This window comes from Protopterus annectens, chromosome 2.part1 (genome assembly GCF_019279795.1).
Source record: "Protopterus annectens isolate FY-2018-M chromosome 2.part1, PAN1.0, whole genome shotgun sequence".
In the NCBI taxonomy this organism is placed as follows: Eukaryota; Metazoa; Chordata; order Ceratodontiformes; family Protopteridae; genus Protopterus; species Protopterus annectens.
The window spans coordinates 365,967,434-365,993,073 of NC_056729.1; the positions used below are offsets into that span (position 1 = coordinate 365,967,434).

At 40.0% G+C, this 25,640-nt stretch overlaps 1 protein-coding gene across 1 annotated transcript in view; it reads left to right on the forward strand.

Annotated features, from left to right (window-relative positions):
- The window catches only part of LOC122794068 (ADP-ribosyl cyclase/cyclic ADP-ribose hydrolase 1-like), a 1,209,067-nt gene that overhangs the window by 1,089,220 nt on the left and 94,207 nt on the right, over positions 1-25,640 (forward strand). The window contains exon 4 of the mRNA XM_044062204.1: positions 8,695-8,768. Coding sequence (XP_043918139.1) covers positions 8,695-8,768 — 74 coding nt within the window. The remainder of the gene's footprint in view (positions 1-8,694; positions 8,769-25,640) is intronic.

Below are 25,640 nucleotides of genomic sequence, written 5' to 3' on the forward strand. Positions count from 1 at the left end.
CAAATGGATAGAAATGGCTGAGATTGCTAAAACAAATGAGGTGAAAATGGAATGAGGGAACATTATGAAGACTGGACTGATCTGTGGAGTGCTTATAATGAAAAATATAAGAAATTATTTTTCATTGTACAAAAAGAGTGAAGGAAAAGAGTAAGAGAGTACACAATAAAATTATAAAATATATGAAAAAGAAATAAAGTAATATAGTGAAAGAATGTGAGAAATACAAAAATATAGAAAAGGGTAAAATGTTGTCCTACTAAAGATTTTTTAAAGAAAAAAGAGGAGATTTCACCATTTTTGAATAAAGGTATGAATGAGATAAAATAAGATAAGGAAATATGGATGTAATGTTTGATGAAAAAGGAAATATTAGATAAAAGCAAAAAGAAATAGTGGAAATTGGGAAAAGCTTGCAGGTAGACTGTATGAAAAGGAACAAGTATAAGGGAAAAGTATGGGTTGTAAAAAGCTGGAAATTACAGAAATGAAAGAAACAACACAAGAAGGAAAGAATCTGCATTTGGAATAGATGGTTTAGGTGCAGAACATTATAAAGGGATGAATAAAAATGAGAAAATAGTATTCTGTAAATTATTACATGAATAGACAGAAAAAAAAAGAATAACAGAATGAGCTATTGTTATGCAGTAAAGAAATGTACATGGAAAAACAGCTGAACAAAAATATATACCAAATTTGATGTTAATAACATTAGAAAATATAGATTCTAAAATCTTTATAAAATAATACAAAGGATGTAGAATGTTTTGGATGAGGTTGTTGGAGACTGTTTTGGGAATCAAGATGACTGATGGAAAATAAATGATAATAATAGTAAAAGAATTAATATATATGATTATGAAAAAATAAGGCAGAAAAGCAAAGGCTTATGATGAGGTTGGTCATGCAGCCATGTGGAAGATTCTAGAGACATATGGGCCAGGAGAAAAAATGTTTCAGTGCTGTAAAACTATATTATGAAATGCTATGGGTTAAAGGCATAGTAAATGGAAGGAATGGAGGAAAGATGAAAATTTTGAATGGATTTAAGTGTGATATCCATTAAGTATGTTTCTGTTTGTGCTGCTCATGTAAGCAATAATTCCAACATGCATTTGTGAAATGAAAAAGGAATATGTGAGAACAAAAGGATATATAATAGCAACATGTCTACTGCACACAAATGTTTTAGTGATTGTAGATAAAATAAGGTATGGACAAATTAAGTGGTGATAAAAGTGGTTGAATTATTAAACAAAATAGGTTATAGTTAAATATGGGAAAAAGCAAAGGAATTGGTGAAACTAAGAAAATAAGAAGACTATATTATACTATGAAGGGAATAAGTCTGTTTGGAATGGAATTTGGAGAGTATGAAAATGTAACAGAACACCGAAAAACAAAAAATGCTATCATGGTAGAAAGTTTTAATCTGCTATTTAACAACAACGTATGTATGTTAGAAATGTAGATATTAAGAGCACTAGTGCACCTGGGGAATATACATGTTTCCAGCTGAAATGGAGTAAAAATGATAGGAATATATCTGAATCCAGTTAAAAAATGAAGATATAGAATAAAAAGAAGATGGAGGTTTGCATCTAAAATCCTTGTTGTATACTTGGTATATATGTAAAGAAGGTGAAAGAATGTGGGCCAGATTCCAAAAGACTTGCTCTCAGTGTATGTTACCATTTACACTGAGAGCAGGCTCAGAACAGGTCTTTTGGAATCTGCACCCTGGAGTAAGCCTACATCTAGATAGGTTTTACACCAAAATAAGTCCCTTACACTGAGAGTAGGTCTTTCAGAATCTGGTCAGGCTTACAATGAGAGCAACTATTTTGGATTCTGGCCCACAGAAATAATGGGAATTGTTAGACGTATAGAAATATGAAAGAAGGAAAAGAGTGGTAAACATGAACATTTACAGAAAAGGAACAAAAAAATACAATGAAATTCTAGAAGTTAAAAATAATGACATTTCTGCATTTATTTTATTTAATTGCATTTGTTTACTGGTGTAGTCCACTAGTCCATTAAGAGCCCATTTTCAGTGAAGGCCCAGGGAGAAAAGCTCCGCAGATCACAAGTAAATGAAACAATAATAAACAGTTAAGTAAGAAAAATACAAAGAATTACAATAACAAGCAATAGGTCTGGGGAGAAAGGCTCCACAGAGAACAAGTTAATGAGAACAGCATAAACAACTAAGTAAGACTCTGTAAAATAATTATAATAACAAGCAAAAATAATGGAATTAGATAAATTTGATTATATGACATAGTGAGATTCAAACAGTTATTGATCACATGGTTAATAACAGAACTGGGGGAATGTACATTAGAGAACTATAGGTGGTATTTACCAAAGTAGAAGAGATGGCACAGTAAAGGTTATTGGCAAATGTTAGGTATAGCTGTAGGAAAGAAAACAGAAAATTAAGTGAAAGAGAGAGGAGATGCGGAGAAGGAAATGGTCAGGACTTAAAGGTTGGGGGACATTGATGAAAACAGGAAATATGGTATAATAATATTAAGGTATTCCACTGGAAGAAATAAAAAGAAGATGCAGAAATGTTATAATGAAACAGAAGAGAAAAGCTTGAGAATTTCTATGAAGCAGGGGATTTCCTATGGAGAAATTTGTTGGATAAGTTACCAATTAAAAGTAACCTGAAATATAAGGCATTGAAAGAAAGAAAATGTGATCAGTGCAATGAGTGTAATGAAAAAGAAACAACAAAACAATTTTAGAATATAAAAAAATGAACAGTTTTAGAGACGTATGAAAATGAATATAAATGGAAAGGACTTGAAAATGTTAATTATGGATATAATATCATATGGAAAATTTGAGAAATAAAAATATGAATTTGAAAAAAAGAACAGAATATTGTTTGTAGCAATCTGGAGATTAAGGAAAAGAACATGAAAAGGATTATAATGTAATAAAAATATGATGAAGGTATTATATGAAATATAAATATGGTTGTAGAAAAAAGGACGGGGTACAGATAAAGAAATGTTAAAGAATAGTTGATGTTAGTTTTAAAAAATCAGATTTTTTGAAATGATGCAAAATGTTAATAGTTTTTTTGTGTAGCTTATATGTTAATGTTTAGAAAAAAAACAAATAAATGATAACATATATGTTATGAATATAAATGGGTGAATAATGTAGAAAAGTTTAAATAAGGAAATATGCAAGGAATACAACCCTAATCTTATTGATAATTGCTGTGAGAGGTCAGTGACCATTAAATCAGGGAGTTGGAACCTTAGTTTTACATCTCATCCAAAGAATGCCACATTGCAAGGTTACTGTTGGAAAATTAATCCAAGCAACTGGTGTAGGAAAAAAAACAACAGTTTTTTGATCTTTCATTACTAAAGGTGAATGCAGTATCTGTTGTGTCCCTGACACTATCAATCTGGGATCCGTACAGATCACTGACTGTGCTTTCCACTGAAGCATAAATCACTGAGCATACTTAACTGAAAGTGCTGTTCACCAAAGTAGCACTTTCAGATAAGTATGCTTGTTGTGCTGGTCGTACTATGGTGCAGATAAGGGAAAATTCCCTTTTCCCCACTGTAGTGCTACCTTCGAGTGAGACTATTAAAGTAAGAGGAGCACAGCCCCCCACATGGGGGGTGCAGGGGGGCTTGCCCCCCCTAAATAGCAGTAGGTTTAATTTTTTTTTAAACATAGTTTAACGAAAGCGCTTTTTCTGTGAAAGCGCTTTCATTAAAGTGTGTTTGGTAATTATGGATTCTTACTTTTGATCTTTTGATCAAAAGTCCTAGATCCATTAATCTATATCCATAATTCATTTATGTAAACAAGGAAACATATGGGCCTATGGCACTCTTTCACCCCTTTTTTGTCTGAAATTCATCTATAAGATGTCTTTCTGAGAAAGTTTTCATTCCAGACCAAGACAGAGTTTAAAATGATTCAATATTTATATTTAACTCACTGACATTTTCATTCCAAACCGCGGTATAGAGTTTAAAATGATTTAATATTTATATCTAACTCATGGACATTTATGTGGTATGGAATGTTGCACCTCTTACAGCCTACTTTCATTATTGCACTCCAGAGCATTTTCTGAAAAATCAGTTTTAAAAGCGTAAGATAATCAAGGCTTTTTCTAATGTGGGGCATTCTAGATTAACAGTCTTAGTTTCTTTTTATTAATTACTCCTTACTCTTTTTAATCCTATCTATTATATGCTGGTAAATCACTTAGTTAAAAAGTCAGGCCCAAGAAAGGTGTGGCTGCCATAAGGAGCCATGGGTGTTAAATGGAAGTATACAAACAAGGCACTATAGGCTCGAATGAGTTACTCTCTCTGATTTTCAAGCTTTTCTCATGATCAGTTAATGTTTTTCCTGTTAGCTGAGTCAGATGCCCCCTCATTGTTTGTAAGCATAACAGATTTTTTGTCCCAAGTGTAACATATTTCTTTTTTTTTTTTTAACAATACGGCCAATACAACAAAGGCTCCTTAGGTTGATCTCGTTTGTCTAAAGGCATGCTAATGCTTATGTACCACATCCCCTTCTATCTGTTTCTTCAAATTATTTAGAACTAAAGTCGATAAGGTTTTTTAGGAATTTGTTAAGAAGTGTGATAGGAAAGTTCATCTTGCAATCCTTTGCATCTTCTTTTTATAAATCGATACTATAATTCCCTGTTTCCAACATTAATTGAAATTCACATTTCATAGTGATTGTCTAAAATGCTGTACCATTATCTCATCTTCTTCTTCTCCCTTTGGCTTTTCCCATTTGGGGTTGCCACAGCAGAAACAACGGGCCACAGAACAATCAACAGTGGAGTTTTACAGTGTTGACTTGCCAAAGATGGCACACCAGCCGGGAATCAAACTAGAGAACCTCTTGCTGTGAGGCAGCAATGTTAACTGCTACCATCTCTGATCAGCATAAAACTTATCAACACCATTAAAACCATGGGATTTATGACCCTTCAGTTATCTAATAAGCTTGCTATCCCTGTCAGTATTTGCTGTAATTTCTCTTGTCTAATCAGCTTTTCCTTGTTTTTTTACACAATGTTCCTATTCAGGATTATCCATGAAATATTTTAGCTGTAACTTTTCCTGTATCAAGGAGTATCCTACATTTGAAATGATACCACTATAACATGATACCAAACCCCATTATTTTAGTATCTGTCCCTTAAACCACTTTCAACATTTCTTCTGATTTTACTCAATTTTGACCAAAATCTTGCACGGTTTCCTATTTTCCCTCATTTCATCGTAAATACTATCTTTAGTTTTCAGCCAAGTTCTTTCCTGTTATAATACAACTGTTCCATATATAAATAAGTGTTAATATGTTTCTTTTACTTTTCCCTTTCACTTTTTGTCCCACTATACGAATTGTAATCTATTCCTCAAAGAAATCCTTATTTAGCGGAACCTCAAACTTTTCGTCATTGATCTTCTCAGTCCGCTTTTGTAAGTATTTTTCTACACATTTATTTGTTGTGTCAATGTTAAATAAATTCAGTTTAATTTGTTCAGCACAGCGTTCCCAATAATTTTCCCTGTTACTTGTTTCAAATGTTATTTTATCTTTTAATTTCACTCACAAACCAAGAAGAATGTGATAACTTTCTTACCAATATTAAATGACAACCACTGTCCAATTGTGGGTGAAATTATGACATTGTCTGCAGATTTATTAGCCTGCTCCACAAAGTAGAACACCTGTGCTTTGATCTACCAGAAGTAAAATCCGTGCCTGTAAAACAAAGATCCCCTGGTTTATAAACTAAGACTGGTATCCTTCCCCTTTCTAACTGGCCACCTAACACCCAGCTCATCATACTAACATCTTAATTAAATTCCTTCCTGAAGACTTTACCTTCAAACACCTAACACAAAGTTATGTATTGCAGATCTTAACTTCCCTTTTATTGCTTCACAATTTTGGGGATCCTTTCCTTCCAACCTAAAAACAATTCACACATATACTGAAAGCAGATGAAATTTTAAAAATCTTCTAAAAGTGCAAAGTGCCCCTGCTTCAACATTTCAAATATTATCTAGTCTCTACTTTCCCATCCCCGACCCACAATCTGCAATGTCTTCAAAATTACAGTAAACAAATATTCTGTACAGTTGCAGTATAGCATCCATTTCCACAGATCCACCCCACTTCCCCAATACCCTTTCTCTCTTTCTCTTTCTCTTTCCCTTTTTCAGTATTACTGTTTTAAAAATACTGTTGATAGTTTCTCCAAAATAATACTTTTAACCAATTTACTATATTTATACTACTTTTGTTTTCATCTTACACATAGAGAAACACACACAGCTCCAAGTTTATTTATTTGATTATTTATTTCCAGTTTAATGACCGGGGAGGTTCACTGGACTCAAAGGGCCCATTTTCAGTGGGGGCCCAGGGAGAAAAGCTCCATAATACAAAGTACAAGATATGTAAAACAAAATACAATACATAGTTGTAAAGGTATCAGTAAAACAACTTGTAGCTATAAAATAGCAAAACTAAGCAAAGTTAAGTTGCAACATAGACAAAAATATGTAATACATATTTACATGTTTACAGGTTGAGAACAGTAGTACAGAGTTAAATTTGTACAGAGGTTAGAAACGTCTGAGAACATTATAAAGTAACATTAAAATAGGGTTAATCCCTGGTGAGTAAGGAAGAATGAATTACAAATAAAATGCCAAGTTTAATTCTTCAGTTTTGTGAGGCTTAGTAAACCTTGTACTTATTTTCTATGGACTGCATGACCTTTCACCTGTCAAAAGTTAAAATGCAAAATAATTAACTTCACTGTATGTATTGTATTACTTCTGCACATGTCAAGTGCTCATATGTTTGCACTCACTGGGGCTAGCATAAAAATGTTCCAGTTAGCTCAGTGTTTAACTTTGAAAAGCAAATATAACTAAATAAACAAAGACATAAAATTGTGTCTTTTATTGAATTGGTGGAATGAGGAATGAATCATACAGAGCTGCACACATAAATGATTAATGACTGTGTTGGTTACAACATGATAATGCAGAGCTAGTGCATAGTGAACACAAATAATTCAAAATAGAGCTGAAATCATTCAATGATTTGTTTCAGCACTATCTAGTATGGGGTATAGTGGAAGTGGGTATAATCTACACATGAACACCATTATTTCACCATGTTCACTACTAGGAATATAATACCTATAATCCAAGCAAGAACCTTTAATTACAGGTACAGCTACCTTTCACTACCAAGAAAATGACAAGTGGGCTTTAATTACATGCATTTCCACCTCTCACTGCTAAGAGCCTGACACCAATAGTGGTGCTATGGGGCTTTAACTCCATGTACTTCTACTTACCACTACCAGGAACATGGCACCAATAGGAAGGGTCATGGTACTTTAATTACATATACGGCTACTTACTACTGTCAGAGACATGACACCAAAAGTTGGCTCAAAAGGCTTTAACTGCTACCTACAGCTATGAAGATCATGACATTAGTGGAAAAATAAGGAATAATTCATTTTATATACTACTTCCTACCACTACCAGGAGCATGACAATGGATAGCTGGTGGTCTTTAATTACATATACTCTTACTGGAGACATTACATCATTGGAGGAGTCAGGGGACTTTATTTGGACTTACATTTACTGTTAACTGTCACTATCAGGAACATGATGCCAGTAGGATGTCTGGATACTTTAATTACATGAGCTGTTACCTATCACTTCTACATACATAACATTAGTGTAAGGTTCAGAGGACTTTAATTACATTTAGTGACTCAAGAGGCATGTCAAGAAGGTGAGGGGACAATGAGTTTTATTTATGCATACTGTTGCTGGGGACACAACACTAAGAACTGTGGAAATAATATGAACTGTTTTCTGTGATAGATATAACAGGAAGAATTGGGAGGAAGGTCACCCTACAGAGCTGTAGATTTGCATATTTACGTACAATTAGTCAGTGTTTAATGTGAAATTTACACAAAAATCATCATGACCTTTTACAGACAGCTAGAGGTGCAGGGCAGGTGACTCATATCTTCACTATATAGTGGGCTATCTACTGCTCTAAGGGTGTTCACAAAGTATATAGTTCATGTGACAGCCTATTGCAGTCTGCAAGAAGTCATACTTTTCCTTACTTAGATGATTTGCTTATATTTGCAGAATCTTTTACAAAGAGTCAAGAATTTATCTATTGGTCAGGGATTTCCAGCATATGCTGGAGTTCCAAGAGAACACTCTGAAATCTTTTCTGACTCCTTCGCATGGGATTTTTTTCTATAATGCCAGGCTGGACACCTCATTTCAAGGAGCTTTTCTTCCACATGAAATTCAAAAATTCACAGAAAGTTCAGACTGCAAGAAAATTGCCTGATGTATATCCAGTTTAATCAAATTCTTTCTGGTCTGTTTGCTGTCTTGGCCACTTGCATTTTTAATTTATGCAGCATCTAGAGTAATATCTTCCTGTCATTTCTCAGAGGTTATTAAGTCTATAATTATAGAGAGACATGTTAGAGGCAGAAGTAGCAATGAACAATCAGTGAAGTAGAGCCATGCCCAGAGTGGAGCAGCAGAGAGGAAATGACAACAGTTACCAGTACTATTCTAACCTATGTATTTATTTTTCTTTTAGTTTGCAAGAACTGCAAGTGGTGAAGTCCAGGTTTTGCTGAATGGATCTACAGGTCTTGCCTTCAATTCATCTAGGTAAGTAATGATTACCAATGAATTGTAAATCAGTTTTAGTTGAGCTAGTCTGGTTTTCTCTGATGGGTTCTTCTAGTCAGTCAGTCTTGAGATAGTGACTGTATTTTTGTGGATCTTGGGGATGGCAGCACATTGAGGCACACAGGCCCAAATGCCTAGTCAGTAAAGAAGTGTGAGCCTGTGAGTGTCCTGGTACCTAAGAGTGTAAGAAAAGGAAATAAAATAAAAAAAAGAAAGAAAAGATATCCCCTGGATTCACAAATCCTATGTGCAAGGCTAAGTAAGTCTTACTCGGAAACTGCAGTTGAACAGTAGGACGTCAGCGTGCCATGCATATTCATGAGGGCACGCTGACTCCACTCCAAGTCTAACACGGACCATGCAGGAAGGCAGGGGGCATGTCTGACTGCCAAGCAGTCCAAAGATCCACTCCCCTGCAAGTGTCTGAATTGCGAAATGTCAACACACATGAGCGAGTCCGCTCAAATGTCTACATACCCAGCACTACATTCCCTCACATTGTAAACCCTCAGTACAGTTATAAAAAGTAAAACTTTTCATTTTTTTTCTAATTCCCGATATAGCTGCCCGTATTTGCGCATGTTTGCGTGGGTGTGTCCATTTCTTAGCTGCAGTTAGCAATGTCGACATTGAAGAGCATAATAAGGAATGTATATGCAAATTAAGCCAAACAGCAATAGCGTAGTGGTAGAGCCTTTGCACAAAGAGGAGGCATTCACGGTTCGAGTCCCACCACTCCCTTTCTATTTTATGTTTTAAATTAGTATATGAAATCATTCCTGACATATATGAATAAAATTTTACTAAAAAGCATTGAAATGGCCTATGTATCAGTGAACAAAATGTATATTTATAAAGGATCCTGACATATAATTGCCTGTAGTTAAGCAGCGCTTTACCCAGCGCAATATATTTGCCCATAGCTAAATAGCACTTTACCGAGCGCAATATAGTTGCCCGTAGTTAAGCAGAGCTTTACCCAGTGCAATATAGTTGCCCATAGTTACGCAGCGCTTTATCCAGCACAATATAGTTACCCATAGCTAAATAGCGCTTTACCCAGTGCAATCGGTTAGCGTGGAGGTGCGCGCTGTGCCAACCAGTGCATCGTCGGGCAACGTGGAGCAACGTAGAGCAAAGTTGCCTAAACACAGCCACACCCCCTAGCCTGTCTGGACAGTAGTAAAATTAAAAGCAATGACAAGGTTCGAACCCGGGACACTGTGCACCATAATCAAAGTACTGAACCACTAAGCCATAAAAACTTAGGATAAACTGCCACTGTTAACATACATATACTTATAAAATGGTAGATTAACCATTGCTATGCAGGTCTGCAGTCAGCAGAGAATTTTCAAAAATGGCCAGTCACAAAAAAGTGCGGGAAATGCGGCATATTTAAGCCCCATAGGTGGGAATACTCACCATAACTGATTGTAGCTCACATCTGCAGTTAAAATGACTGGTGCTGGAGAGGGTACATGTTTTGAGCGCAACGCTGGGGCATCGAGGAGTCAAAATACATGGTTTGGCTCCTTGTCCACCGTCATGAGACAAGACTCCTGCAGGGCCAGTTCCAAGGGATGGAGTACAAGGCAGAGGCTTGGAACTGGTTAGCTCATGATCTCACTAGTGCCACAGGTGTTCCTCGGACTGGTGAGCAGTTCCGTCACCACCATGCAGTCCTGAAGAGATGGAAGCAAGACCTACTGAACTGATGGATAAAGGAGGCCCATGGGATGCAAGATGCCCTACTACTGAGTAGGTAGCCATGGAATGCAGTATGTAAGACATGCTAATTTAGTCTATATAATGGATAGGTATGTCTCAATATCCCCTCATTTACTTCACAGATGCAGGTGTCCATGCTGCAAATCAGCATACCTATGCAGATAGGCTACTAAGGATGTGCCACCAGGCAGGTTAGTAATTATTCTGCATGTATTGTTATATGAAAAGGTAAGAGAGCCTGAAATAAAGTGTTGTAGCCCAATAATATAGCCATAAAATGCCCTGAATAATTCCTCTGCATGTACTGTTATATAAAATAAGTCAGAGAGCCAGAAAAAGAGTGTAGTAACCCATGAAGAAAGGTAAAATAAGACCGGAATAATATCTCTGCATGTACTGTCGTATAAAATAAGTGAGCGAGCCTGAAAAAGAGTGTTGTTACCTATTAATAAAGGTATAATATGTCTTGAATATGTCTTCCTTATGCACTGTAATATCAAATAAAGGAGAGAGCCTGTAGAAAAGTGTGTAATGTAATTAATAAAGGCATAATACTTGGAGTGTGTCTGTGTCACTTACTTTGAAATGTTGTTCTACCCCTGCATTATACAAATAGTACTGTTGTAATAAGTGCTGTCAACCCACAGTTGGGCAGTCCCATATAAAGTGGATGATGGAAGTGCCAGTAGCTGTGAAGCATATATACAGTCCTCAACAGTCAGTTAATGGCTGGCATGCATAAGTAAATCTGGCACATGAGTAGCTTGTTAATGTATTCCCCAGAAATGTGAGTGTGCTGCACGGAATGTAGGGTTCTGTAGAAATTTAACTGAAAATGTCACATGAACACATCCAGATATGTAGATATAGAAATATAAATAAAATAAATATGTAGCAGTAACATCTGCATCTTGGACAGTTAGTATGTCAGATATAGGTCAGGTATATAATGAACTAGCCAAACCCATTACACAACCTAATGCATGTTGCCAAGTGTAATAATACATGTAGGGGATGTACACCTGCAGTCAATAGGAATGTAGTGTAGACTAAAAGTACTTATAAGATGTTAATTGAGGTTTCTTTCTACACCCTACTGTATGTGCATAAACCATGCAATTCCACACCTCAATGGGTATGTCTAATCTCAAAACATTTGTTGGGATATATGTCCTATTGTTCTATAAATATCTGCATTTACTTTGATGCATGTGCACTGTTCAAACACCACAATCTTGGTGGCCTGTTGCCACCAAACATCCCTGCATGCTGTTGGAATTTCCACTGTTGTTCAGTATATGCATGTGTTATGCTTGCTATTCAACTGTTGGAACCTTGGTGTGTTGGGTTAATGGGAATATTACTGCATGCTGTTACAACTAATTTGGAATGCTGTTGTTTATGTTGTAATTAAACACACCTAATCACAGAACGTACGGGAAGGCCGGTCCCAGTGGACCCACCTGTCCCTCCTCAGCTGGCGATTGCACCTGGCACCAGCAGTTCCGGTGCTCAGCCCTACTTCCTCTACCTACTTCCTCTACCTCACTTTCCACTCTCACCTGAAGAAAAAAAAAAGGGCAATCTGTTCCCACAAAAAAATTACGCCCAATACATAGCTGCCCATTTCACACACGTCTGCTAGACATGTAAGCTGATAATTATAACTGGCAGTACAACAGACTTTGTTGTCCTCACCCCTCTCTCAGGGGTGGAAGGTTTCAAATTTCACTCCAAATTTATTGCATATGCACAGCTGTTGCTGGTAAAGAAATGGGCAGCCATGGACCTTCCCTACACCCGTCCTGCACATCCCGGGCTTGTTTTCCTACTGTCTTTCCCTCTTTGTGCCCCCTTTTTCACCACTTTCCTATCTCCCCATTTTCTTTTCTTTCAAAGAAATTAGAGTGGGGGTTAGCAAGAGTACGCACTTTTAAGCAGTAGTTAGCGGGTTTGAGTGAGTGTGCGCATGTGTGCACTTAGCTAAGCATCGCTAAGCATCACGCAAACCTGCACAAACCAGCTTACAACTGCTTAAAAGGGCCTTAGTCACTCTGCATGGCAGGGCCCTTGTTCTGCTGAGCAGCAAAATAAAACACCTCTGTCAGTCTCGAACTCCGGACACACTAGACTGCATGAAGTACCACTAGGCCACAGTAGATTAGATTTACAACATGTTGGTGCTGTAGTAAATATATCATGCATTACAGTGAGTGAATGTAAAGAGAAAATAAGAATGTCATAACACAAGTCTTGTTCTGTGGATCTTTACCAGCAGTTGTTGTGGAATTGCATGACATGACTGTGAAATGAAAACCAGCCATTCTAGCTGGAAATAATGTTACAGTAGCACTTTACAAACCCCACACAGTATCAGTTAATTGTCTAATTAGAAAAGAAAGTACATACTCCCATATATCTTGTGTAAGCATGTGGAGGAGTGAGTAAAGTTCTACACTGACAAGTGTGTACTAGAAGCAGCAACATTCAGGTTTGAGTACAACATGCAAATCACTGGCTACAACCCTAGCTTCAGAGATAAGAAGTATACCAGCCTTCTGACTGACACAACGGTGTCCACAGCAAACAAGCATGGGCCCCACTTTGGAAAGCTGAAAGGGCTAGACCTACCTAACCTAGCATTTTATAGCAGTGGGCTGCTATGACAGTGAGTAGTGCAATTACCACACAGCAGGCTGCATGCAATTACTAAATGGTGGGCACCAATTAGTGCAGAGGCCATCACATGCACATGTGCAGATACCTAGAAAAGCAGGCTATACTTGCTGTCTACACATGCAATAATCTCATTGCAGCAAGAGAGAGAGAGAGAAAGAGAGTGAAAGAGAGAGAGAGACAGAGACAGAGGCAGAAGCAGAGGCAGAGACACAGACATAGACACAGAAACAGACAGACAGAGAAACACAGAAAAAGAAGGAGCAACAGACAGAGAAAATAAAAAAATAAATTAAAAAAAAAATACATTTCCTTTAAAAACAAATGGAACACAGCAATACAAATGAAAGGTATGTAACACATATGTATATGCTGGGTTGCTGGCATGTAGTAGATGTTTATGAAGAGTACTCTACATACTGTGAATCATCCATATGTGGCAGCAGTACATATCTCTATGTATCTGTACATGTGCATAGGGCAAGGGACATACTGCAACTGTTTGTGAAGGGTGTACATATATACGTTGTTCAAGGTTATGTGCATATTTCTATGTAGGTTGTACTGTCTGGAAAAGAAAATAGCATGCAGTGCTAGTATATGACATGTGGTGGTTAAACACTGTGGGTATGCTCTGTCAGTTTTGCAGTGTTGCAGCCAGTGGGGCCTGCTAAAGCTACATGAGCTGAGGACACCTTCAATGTAGTCTGCACAATGTGCAATACTATTACATCACTGTATATCTCACAACTGTTGCATAAGTGATATTCCCACCATGAATAGTGGACTGTATATGTGCCTATATGTACATCTATATGTACAGCAATGGATGTTTATATGTATGTGTGCATGTGTGTGTGTGTGTGTGTGTGTATGTATATATATATATATATATATATATATATATATATATATATATATATGTGTAGATATATGCATATATATATATATATATATATATATATATATATATATATATATAGAGAGAGAGAGATATATAGACATATATATATATATATATATATATATATATATATATATATATATATGTATATAGATATATATATATATATATATATATATATATATATCGATAGAGGAAGAGAGACATGGGGCATAGTTACTGCGACAGGTGCCTGGCGACCAAGGTATGGACTGAAGCTCAGTGCTGACACTATAGTGCCATCCCTTCTTGCCAGAACACTGTACCCATTAACTACCACATAGGTGGTAGTCTACCTAACACTGAAGGTGTGATAATGGAACATGGGACACAGGTGGACAGTAGCCTCCCCTTTGATAATCACAGTGCCTCACTGGTCATGTACTCTGTCTACGTGGTACATGTCATGACAAAAAGTGTGTCATCTAGGGAAATATAGGTCAGTGTTCCCCTCTACTTATCACACTTAAAACCCATTGGAGAGTACAATGCCAACTACAGCATCTGGAAAGGCCACACACATACCTCACAAAGAGTAATACCGGCCTCAAACAGATGCCCTATGCAGACTGACTCACAAATCAACAGCTACACTGTGTTCCATACTGCCTACCCAGAGGTGACCTCTGCCTAACATACTGAGCTATGTCACACCCATAGCTGTTGGACATCCTCCATGTAAACATATTACAATCCCTCCCAGATACACGCTCTAGGGCCCTATACCTTGTCAGCTCACTAAACAGCACATGCTGGAGGGATAGAGTCCTAACTCAGAGACATGCCATACTCTGGAACAAACCACCTATCAATAGCAAACAAAGCTCCTCATTAGCAGTTGTCATAAGTACTCCTGATGATTGTTTGGGAGATAGGAAATACACCCCGGGAATCACCTCTGTGGCTCTGGTTGACAGGGGCAAGTGAAATTAAATTATATGTGTGTCAAAGGCCAGGATAGCATATGGCTAGGCTGTTGTAGGCCCTAGGGACAATAGCGTATTACCTACCCATGACACGAAGCACACACACATGTACTTAGTGCAATAATTGCTATGTGAGGTTGACTGAGTGTGATGGTGAATATGTGCAAGGTCTATAAAGGTGTGATAGCTCAGTGTGAATTTGTTTCTGTCATGGTAGTTTGTGTCCTAGCTGTGATCCCAGCAAAAGATGTGTATGCTATTGCTAGGCAGAAAAAGTAGTATGGCATACGGTGTGACGTAGTCCCTTGTTGTCGACTGTGGTGTCCCATTGTAGGCTAAAGCAATACATGTATGCTTAGTGAGTGGTACTGCTAGTGAATCCAACTCCCATATGAACTGTAGTACTACCTGAAGCTGTAGGCCTAAACAGTACAGTATGGTGTATGTTCACATTGCTTGGAAACACTGTTTTCTGTCTTCCCTGTAGTCCTCACAGATTACATACCTCAGGCATAAGGTTTTGTAAGTAGTGACACACAGTACTGTATGGTACACAGGTAAAGTTCATCTGTATTGGCATATATTTGTGTGTTGTATATATGTCTGATGTGTGTGTAATTATGCCTGTACCATGCCCTCAATCATGTCTGTGTTACAGGGTATATGTGTGTATCTAGCAACATGTATAGTCTAGTACAGCAGTATGCCACCTATATCAACAACTGTGCACATATGTTAGGCAGGGCTTTGGCATCAAAGACTACTGTGGTATACTGGTAATACTGTAACTGTACTTTACATTCATTGCAATGGATGACATCTTTCTTCATACATTAGCTTGATATATACCTCCTGTGGCTAAGTGATGCATTGTGTCACATACAGTGTGCCATGTACTGTTGTATAGTCTTACATACTGGTTTCACTTTGTTGTTGTGCAGAACATGGTTTAATATATAGAATGTGCCAGGTACTGTCAGGCAGTTGTGGGCTGAGCACTGATATGTGGTATTAAAAGTGTGTATCTACTGACAGCCAATAGGTTGCTATGTATGGCATTTTATTGATGTCTGTACTTTAGAATGTTAAGTGGCCACATGACTTGCTCACAATTATTGTTTTATTGTCTTCCAGGGACATGTCTCACAATCGTAAACCTGCATATTCCCCTGAAGATGAGGAAATACTCCTAGACGCCATACTACAACATCACACCCTGCTGTTCTCCAGAACCAGCCAGGACCAGCATGGGCGCACTGCACTGTGGCAGGATGTTGTCCATCGGGTTAATGACATAGGCATGCATAACCGGACTTATGAGCAGGTACGCCATCACTGTAGTGATTTAATCAGACATGTCCGGCAGCATGCCTCCGATGTCCGCAGACAACAGCTTGCCACAGTTGGTGGTGCAGCATCACACCCGGCCCTCACCAGAGTGGAAGAGCTGCTCCTCAGCATGGTGGCTCCTCGCCAACCACTACAACAGACATGTGTCATTATGGAGGCCGGAGTCACTCATCAAGTTGACTCAGAGTGTGCAGGTAACATGGCATATTTGTAGACTACTGTTAACTCAATTGTTAGAACATGCATATGTCAGATGTGTACTGTGTATTTAGAATATGTGGAGCCTGGCGTTGTGCAATACTGATAATTTGGAACATAATCTGTATGCCTGTGACTGTCACATGTTGTACTACTGTAAAGTTGCAAACTCACAGCAGCAACGCCATAGTTGTTGACACTGACAAACTGTCTGATATCCTTGTAGGTCCCTCTGGTGTGACAGCAAGACAGCAGACCCATGCTGGTGAGTGTTCTACATTTAATATAGCAAATAACATGTGCATGTCATAGGTGATTTGTAGGCCATATACACATCTAAAACGCCTACACATAATGCATGCTCTGCATGTTTTCTGTGGGACTATGCACATTCCAGTAACATGAGCAGCTGCCTCAAACACATGCAATAAACAGAGCATCCCAACCAATTGTGGTACACTGTAGTGGACATTGTATAGGCAGAGTCAATACACATGCACTTTGTCATACGCAGTCAGTGTTAATATGATACACATGGCCTATTTAGACACCTGCTGTAAGGTCAGACTCTAGTATCCCAAATGTCATCCACACAGCACACATACTATACCTGAGGAGTAGAGGCCTATCATGGGGTGGTGCGACACTCTTCAACACACAACACATTCATGTTAAGCAATGCTCCCTATTGAACATCTTACATACCCATATAACAACTGCCTGTAAAATGGTTAAGTACTGCAGTTCAGGTACAGCACGATAGTTGCCAGTGTGGCACACATTAGTGGCCTTGAGTGACCACATGATGATGCCTGATGATGGCTCATGGTACTACACTACATCCAGTTACAGTAACTACAGTACTACAGATAACATTCATTGCTATACACCTGACAGTTGTGTGCATCCGGACATGGTATATATACCTATGAGTGTAGGTGCACAGGACATTGGAAAGCATTTAATACTTGCACAGCAATGTTGTGTCCATGTACACATTGTGTTCCAGGGTGAGGTCAGTCATTGAACAACACACATGCATCAAATACATGTATACTGTTATTAACAAGGACTCTCTACACTCGCACTGCATGCTGTTGAGCAACACACATCCTGCATGCTGACACGTGTGATAGGATTCTTTGGCTTGGGATACTGTACTCCACCATCAACCACTAATGAGTATATTCTGGATTGCTGTTGGTGTGTGTGTGTGTGTGTGTGTGTGTGTGTGTGTGTGTGTGTGTGTGTGTGTGTGTGTGTGTGTCAACTTTACTGAGTAGTGTATTTGTGCACATGTGTGCATGTGTTCATGTGTTTGTGTTCATGTGTGCATGTGTTCATGTGTGCATGTGTGCATGTGTTCATGTGTGCATGTGTTCATGTGTTCATGTGTGCATGTGTGCATGTGTTTATGTGTTTATGTGTTCATGTGTGCATGTGTTCATGTGTGCATGTGTGCATGTGTGTATGTGTGCATGTGTGCATGTGTGTATGTGTGCATGTGTGCATGTGTTCATGTGTGCATGTGTGCATGTCTGCTAATATCATGTACAGATTGTAAAGTATGTTTCTTGTCTTCCTCTCACAGGTGCTGAGGTTGTGTTGGTTGAGTGCAGCAGGGAACCTGAAGTCACTGCCACAAATAGTGGAAATGATGATACATGTGTTGTGGCACAGGCAGGTTTTACAATGTCTGTCGTTGGTCTGCCAAGCGACACTACACAGCTTTCCACCCCATCTATGCGCACATTCATACTGCCAATACATCCCTCATCACCAATGGCCTTAGTTGAGGGACAGCATACAGTAGGCATTGACCAGGATAGTGTGGTGCCTATGGCACATGCATCCCCTCACAGCAGCCGTACCCAGACTCCTGGAACGGTACCTCATAGGCAGATGTCCAGGGATTCTCGTGGGAGCACTGCTGGTCATAATGCCCCTGGCAGACGTGCCCCCACAGGTCTTACAACCTCAGGTATGTTCCAGGCTGTAATGCAGGCACAGGCATGTATGGAACGGTACACCAGACAGGGAGTAAGGGTGCAGAGGGCCCATAACACCGCTATCAATGACAGTATCCGTGACCTTGCCGGTGCCATCTGTAATTACACCGAGGTCATTGATAGACGTTGGGGGTGCCAGGATAGTGCAGGACAGCTGAGATGTCGATGTGGATGTATGCCAGCAACATCATCAGCTGGCAGTCGTCGCAGACGACACAAAAGTCACAGCCGCTCCCGTAGTGGTAGTACCAGCCCCAGCAATGTTGGGGCTTGGCTGTTAATAGACCGTCCTAGAAGACCACATGCACGTGGCTCTGGCCAGTCCCAGTAGGGACATGGGTCCAGTCGACATCCCTCTGCCTCTGATGATAGTACCCAGTCTGGCTTAGTACGCGATACTGTCCGTGACACCCCTGCCAGGCACAGGTACTGTGTCCGTGCCCAGAGACAGTGATCTGTACAGCCTGGCAGGTACAGTCTGTGGCTGTCCCACAATCTCCCTTATTTGACAGCCACATGGTGGAACTGTGTGCATGCAGACACACACACATAAACCAAACACCTAGGGCTAACACATATACACATACATTACATCAACATTGACCCATGTTGTACTGTTGTCCCTCACACACACACACACACACACACACACACACACACACACACATATATATGTCGATTGGATGGGTCAATGTCGGGCCTCTGGCAAACCAACAACACACCCTGTGCATATGATGAAACTGTGCCACCTCCTGTCATCTGTAACATTGATGCAGGAACAGGCTAACATGGTGCTGATGCATAGGGTGACTTAATAGCAGTGTAGCAATGTTAGCATGTTGTCAACAGTAAAGTGTAATGATATCCTTGTAGGTATATCTGAGCAGGCATGATGCATTAAAGCTATGATTATCAATGTAGTATTGTTTACACAAGTGTTAATTACAAAAATGGATTGTCCGCCCATGTGCCACTTGGCTGATGTGTGTAGTTCTGGCACCATGTGTTGGTGAGTGGACAGTGAGTGTGTGATGTGTACTGTACAGATTTGCAGGTGTACATTTGTAAACATGGCGGAGGTGCACAGTCTGCATGTACGTGCATAGTGGACACATGGGAAGGGTGACATGCCCTGTTTTACACAGTGTTAAAACTTCATAGTTTCTATTGCTGGCCAGTATGCATTTTACTACACATATGTTTTAACTTGGGTACACATGTGTGTATGACATGGTTTGACACTATGCTGTAGGTGATACTATTAATACTGGTCATTCGTTTGCATTCTGGTAGTATACACAACTTCAACAGCAACAATAGGGTGACTTAATAGCAGTGTAGGAGAACATCGATGTCTGTGCTGTGACAGAAACCTGGTTCAAGGCTCCTGAGAGCACCCCAGCACTAACAGGTTTCACCTCATATCATACGTTCCGGCCCCAAAATCCGGACAACACCAAGAAAGGAGGGGGGGTGTCCATATTCATAAAGGACACCCACACCTCAAGGTTGGTGGCAACGCACGATGCATCTGAGACCATCCAGGTGCAATTAACCATAGGCAAGACTGCTCTGCAATTTGTAGCATGTTACAGGCCACCCTCTCAAACTCAGGAACCTCACATGGCCTTCCTGAAAACATTGGAGGGATAAATGTATCTCCAAACACCATCATACTAGGTGACTTCAACTACCCTAATATAGACTGGGAACACTACTCAAGCCCGAACACTCTAACCCAAAGATTCCTGGAGTTCATAAACTCAAATGCCATGGAACAACTAGTCACCATCCCCACAAGAGGTGAAAACATACTTGATCTCATCATCACGAACATGGGATCAAAATGTTCAACACCGAAGTATACCCTCACTGGTGAGATCAGATCATAAACTAATCTCGCTGGAGGTCCTCATCCGCCCCACCTGAAACAAAAAGACCACAGTGAAAAACTTCTCAAAAGCCGATTTCACACTTCTAAAACTAGTGTGGTCTCCTTTAAGGCCCCTGAGCCAGTGGTAAACATTACTCAAACCGCTGAATCACTTACAAATGCCTTCTACCAGCACCTACAGGACTGCATGGATCAGGCAATCCCAAACAAAACTAAGACTCTCTGTACCAAAGGCAAGCGTCCAGTCTGGTGGACCCCAGCCATAAACAAGCTCTACAACAAAAGGAGGAAGCTACTACAAGATAGAGCAAAATCCTTGAAAGGTAAGACACCTTTGATCATTATAAGTAAAAAACTAAGAGCTCTCATAAAATCATCCAAGGCAAATTGTGAGAGAAAAATCGCCAAGGACTCTAAAGACAATCATAAGGCCTTCTTTAGCTATGTTAGAAACATAGGAGGAAACTCCCAGATATGCTCAGAATTAGTTCAAAATGATGTGAAAATTACTGAACCTACACACATTGCTAACATACTGGCTGACAGGTTCAGTGCAAACTTCTCCCCCCCAAAAGGAGAGATATCTATTCCAGAGGATTGTAGCCCCCCAAACATCTCCCACGCCCAGGTGAGAACTCCCCTCAACAAGGCAAAAAACACAGCATCCATGGGACGGATGGTGTCCCCGGCTGTGTGCTTCATGAACTCAACGAGGAATTAAACCCACAGTTAGGACAGCTGTTTAATCTTAGCCTCACCTCAGGATAAGTACCCAAGGAGTGGCGACGCGACTGTGGTCCCACTTCATAAGGGCGTGCCTCCACAGACCCTGGAAATTACCGCCCATTAGCTTGACAAGCCTTATCTGCAAAGCCATGGAGAGGATCATAATGGAACTCATAAATAAAGACATAGGGAACTTGCAGACTTTGGATCCAACCCAGTTTGGCTTTGTCAAAGGCAGATCCTGCCTCTTAAACTTGGTTGACTTTTTCGAGACAGTCACCAAGGCCATTGATGAGGAAAGGCAGTCCATACAGCCTACCTCGACCTGGCAAAGGCCTTGACACAATACCCCACTCAGGTATCATCGAAAACTCATCAGCTTGAATGTAAACCCATACATCACAAGATGGGTTGCAAACTGGCTAGCGACAGAACCCACAGGGTCAGAGTTGCTGGAGCCATGTCAGACTCAAAGCCTGTCACAAGTGGTGTCCCACAGGGCTCAGTCCTGGGTCCACTCTTGTTCGGCATCTACTTTTCTGAAGTACAAGCAAACACAGGAGGGTTATGGCTGACAAAGTTTGCAGATGACTGCAAACTGGGCGCCATAGTCGAAAACACATCTGACACAGATATCCTCCAGAAGGGCCTCACAGAAATGGATAACTGGTGCCAGAGCCATGGCCTGAAGTTAACGCCAAAAATGCATAGTCATACCCTTCGGGAAAAACAAGGTTACCCCTAGCTACCATATAGGTGACAATCCACTGAGCACAGAAAAGTCATCAGGGATCTGGGGACCCAAGTTGACAGTAGTCTTCGTTTGACACTCATGTTGCTAAAGTAGTTAGGAAAACCTTCTATATCGCCCACCTGATCATGAAGGGATTCACATCTAGATCAAGGGAGGTCATCGTCCCCTGTACTCATCACTCATTAGACCTATGATTGAGTACAATGCCCGTTCGAATGTATCTGACCAGACACCTGATGCAGCTTGAAAGGCCCCAAAAGTTCCTCACCAAAAGGATAAAGGGTCTCAAAATATGTCTTATGCTGCCCGACTGAAAGAACTCCAGCTTTATTCAGTCTCATACCGCTTGCTCAGAGGTGACCTGTGCCTGACATATAAGGCCATGTCAAACCCAGATTTGATGAATATGCTTCACCTCAAAAATCTAGATCCCTCAGAACCACAAGGGCGGAGACTTAAACCTTGACACGGTTATAAATAGAACGTGCTGGAGGGACAGATTCATCACCCAGAGACTCCCTATGCTGTGGAACAAAATCCCGGTACATGTGAGGCAGAGCACCTCGCTGGCCTTGTTCAAGAGGAATCTTGACCAATGGATGGGAGATCGCAGATATACCCCAGGGATTACTTCAGTGTCACTGCTTGACAGAGGCACAGAAAAATGATAGGCATAGTTTTTATTCAAACTAAAGGGGTGGCGAAAGCCACATAACTATGGGCTAGGCTTATAAATGCCCTTGGGCAGATAGCCTAGTATGAACCTATGAACCTATGAACCTATGAAGCCTGACTATAACCAATCGTTAGTTGATGTCTTGACAACTGACACACACATGTAGGAAAAACAGTAGCATTTGGATCCTTCCGCTACAATACTATACCAGTAAACAGTGGTATTGACCGCCACCTATTCCTGGGACCACTCCTGTTTGGCGTGTGGCCCTCTTAGGTACAAGCAAACATAGTAGGGATATGTCCGTCCACATCTGGTAATGCATACAGTGGCCTACAATGCATTCTCTGGATGAGACATTTATCCTCCACAAGGGTATCATACAGACAGATACCTGTTGACCAACCCATGCTGTAATGCTATAAGCCAACTATAGCATAGTCATCCATATTTACTAAACATAGTATCCTGACAGTACCACATGGGTAGTAGCCTATGACATGTAGAAGGGGTACTGATGTGTACATACAGCCACATGTTATGTCATCTGTCCTTTGGTATTCACATTTCCAAAGGTATTCTGATGTCCCTCAGTGTATCACAGAAACAATAAGAGGTCTGTATACATATCCACGTAGTTGTTGCACACCTGTAATAAATGTCAATTATTGACAGACTTTGTTGTGTTTGAACATGTCTGAAATATACCCCAGGCATGTAGCCTCACTCACACTATTCTATAGAAACTGTCATGGGTGTGTGTGACACAGATGACCTAGGCCACAGATCACTACAGTGGCTGGCCTTGTCACAAACATACATATGTGACCTAAGGACTGAGAAGCAGCAGCACAATCTGTCAAAGGTAACAGATGTATTCATGTAGAAAGCAGGCTTCACACCTATGAACTAAGTGAGATCACATGTACATATATGTATTTGCCACACACATACCTGAAGTGTGCATTTCACATACTGTTGTTTCACTGATATGTCATACAGTAGTAAAAGCAAAACCCACAACACATTGACCAACAGTGTCATACACACTCACCAATTGCAGGATTCAAACCCCTACCTATCTATGCTATGATACTAGAGAGATATGCATTAACACGACATGCTATATGCTTTACTGGGAGTTTGTGTTTCCACTGCTGTATTTGTGGGATGCTGACATCATCAGACTTGGCAAAGAGGAATATACCTCTTTTAATGTGTTTTCCTAGTCTCCAAAAAAGGCACTCCTCTCAAAGGAAATCACACACAAACATACACCCCCACACATACTCAGCAATTGCAAAATTCAAACCCCTATCTACCTATGTTATAATACTAGAGCGATACGCATTAACACGACATGCTATATGCATTAGTGGGAGTTTTCATTTCCGCTGCTGTATTTGTGGGATGCTGACATCATCAGACTTGGCAAAGAGGAATATACCTCTTATAATGTGTTTTCCTAGTCTCCAAAAAGGGCACTACTCTCAAAGGAAATCACACACAAACATACACCTCCCCACACACACACACACACACTCAGCAATTGCAGGATTCAACCCCCCCCCCCACACACACACACACACACACACTCAGCAATTGCAGGATTCAAGCCCCTACTTAATTATGTTATGATATTAGAGAGATATGCATTAACACGATGGGCTATATGCTTTACTGGGTGCTTTGATTTCTCCTCCTGTATTTGTAGGATGCTGACATCATCAGAGTGGACATGGTGATGTCTGCGCACTTTGTTTTATGCAATCCCAGGACTGCACCATGGGGGACAGCAGGTGTTAACAGCTTGAACAGGACTCCACAATTCTTAGCTTGTGTGATCTATATGTGGACCAGTTGCCAATCCATCATATGACAATACATATTTATGCACAGTTTGTTGATTTTGTGGATACGACATGTGTCTGAGATGTTGGAAAAGGGCTATTCAAAGTCTATGTGGGACATGTGTAGCTCATTTCAGTGATGTATGTCATGGGTGGCTGCCTTGCAAACATTCTAGCAGGTGTGATAACCATGATCTGCCCATGACCAAACCAAAGTTTGTAGGGTTGTCTGTTTGTTGGCTTCCAATAGCTCTGTTTATGGCTTCAATCATGATGGACTCCATGGCCTTGCAGATCAGACTTCATAGGCTTATAAGACTATAGTTCCCATGGTCTGTTGTGCATCAACACTTGTGGAGTGTGCCATATGTTGCTGTAACCCATTCAACGGTTTCATATCCTGTAGAGAGGGTGAGGTTCAACAGACTGTTCAGGTGCAGGGTCTGTTTGTTCTGCAGTTCACTTATTACACATATAGGGAAACTATGTAATCCAATTGATGCCATGGTTTCTGCTTTGGAAGGAGCTGTTTACCCATTCTACATGTGATATCTCCTGGTATGATGATAGGGCCTTTTGTCAGTGGGAGGTGGGTATGTATGTATGTATGGGCCTGCTGACAGGATGTTGGCATTGTCAGTCATTTACAGTTGGCCCTGACTTAGGACATATATGAGTGTACATTGCTATTTATGACATAGCTGAAGGAAGTGTCATGGTTCTCTCTGGACCCCTTCGCAGATAATCTTTCCAAAACACCAACAAACTTATGCACTAAACCCCTGTTATACTCTTTTACACATTGAACACCCTACTGATCCTTTTTGATCAGTCAAAAGAGTATTTCATCATAATATCCTGACATGTCCAAAGGTCAGTTTTGTGTGTACTCTCCAGTGCAGCTGGTGAATATGGGACTTTTCAGGTAATGTTACAACTGCCTTATGTACACAGACAACCCTCTCCTCCTCCCAGCAAACTTAGATATATGTGAGGGATGCAACTATATGGACAAACTGGAGGATGAGCTCTCTCAGCCCATGACTGGCACAGTCTATCAGGAGGAGAAGGTAACCACACACACCACAAATCTAGTCTCACATAGATCTATAGCAACA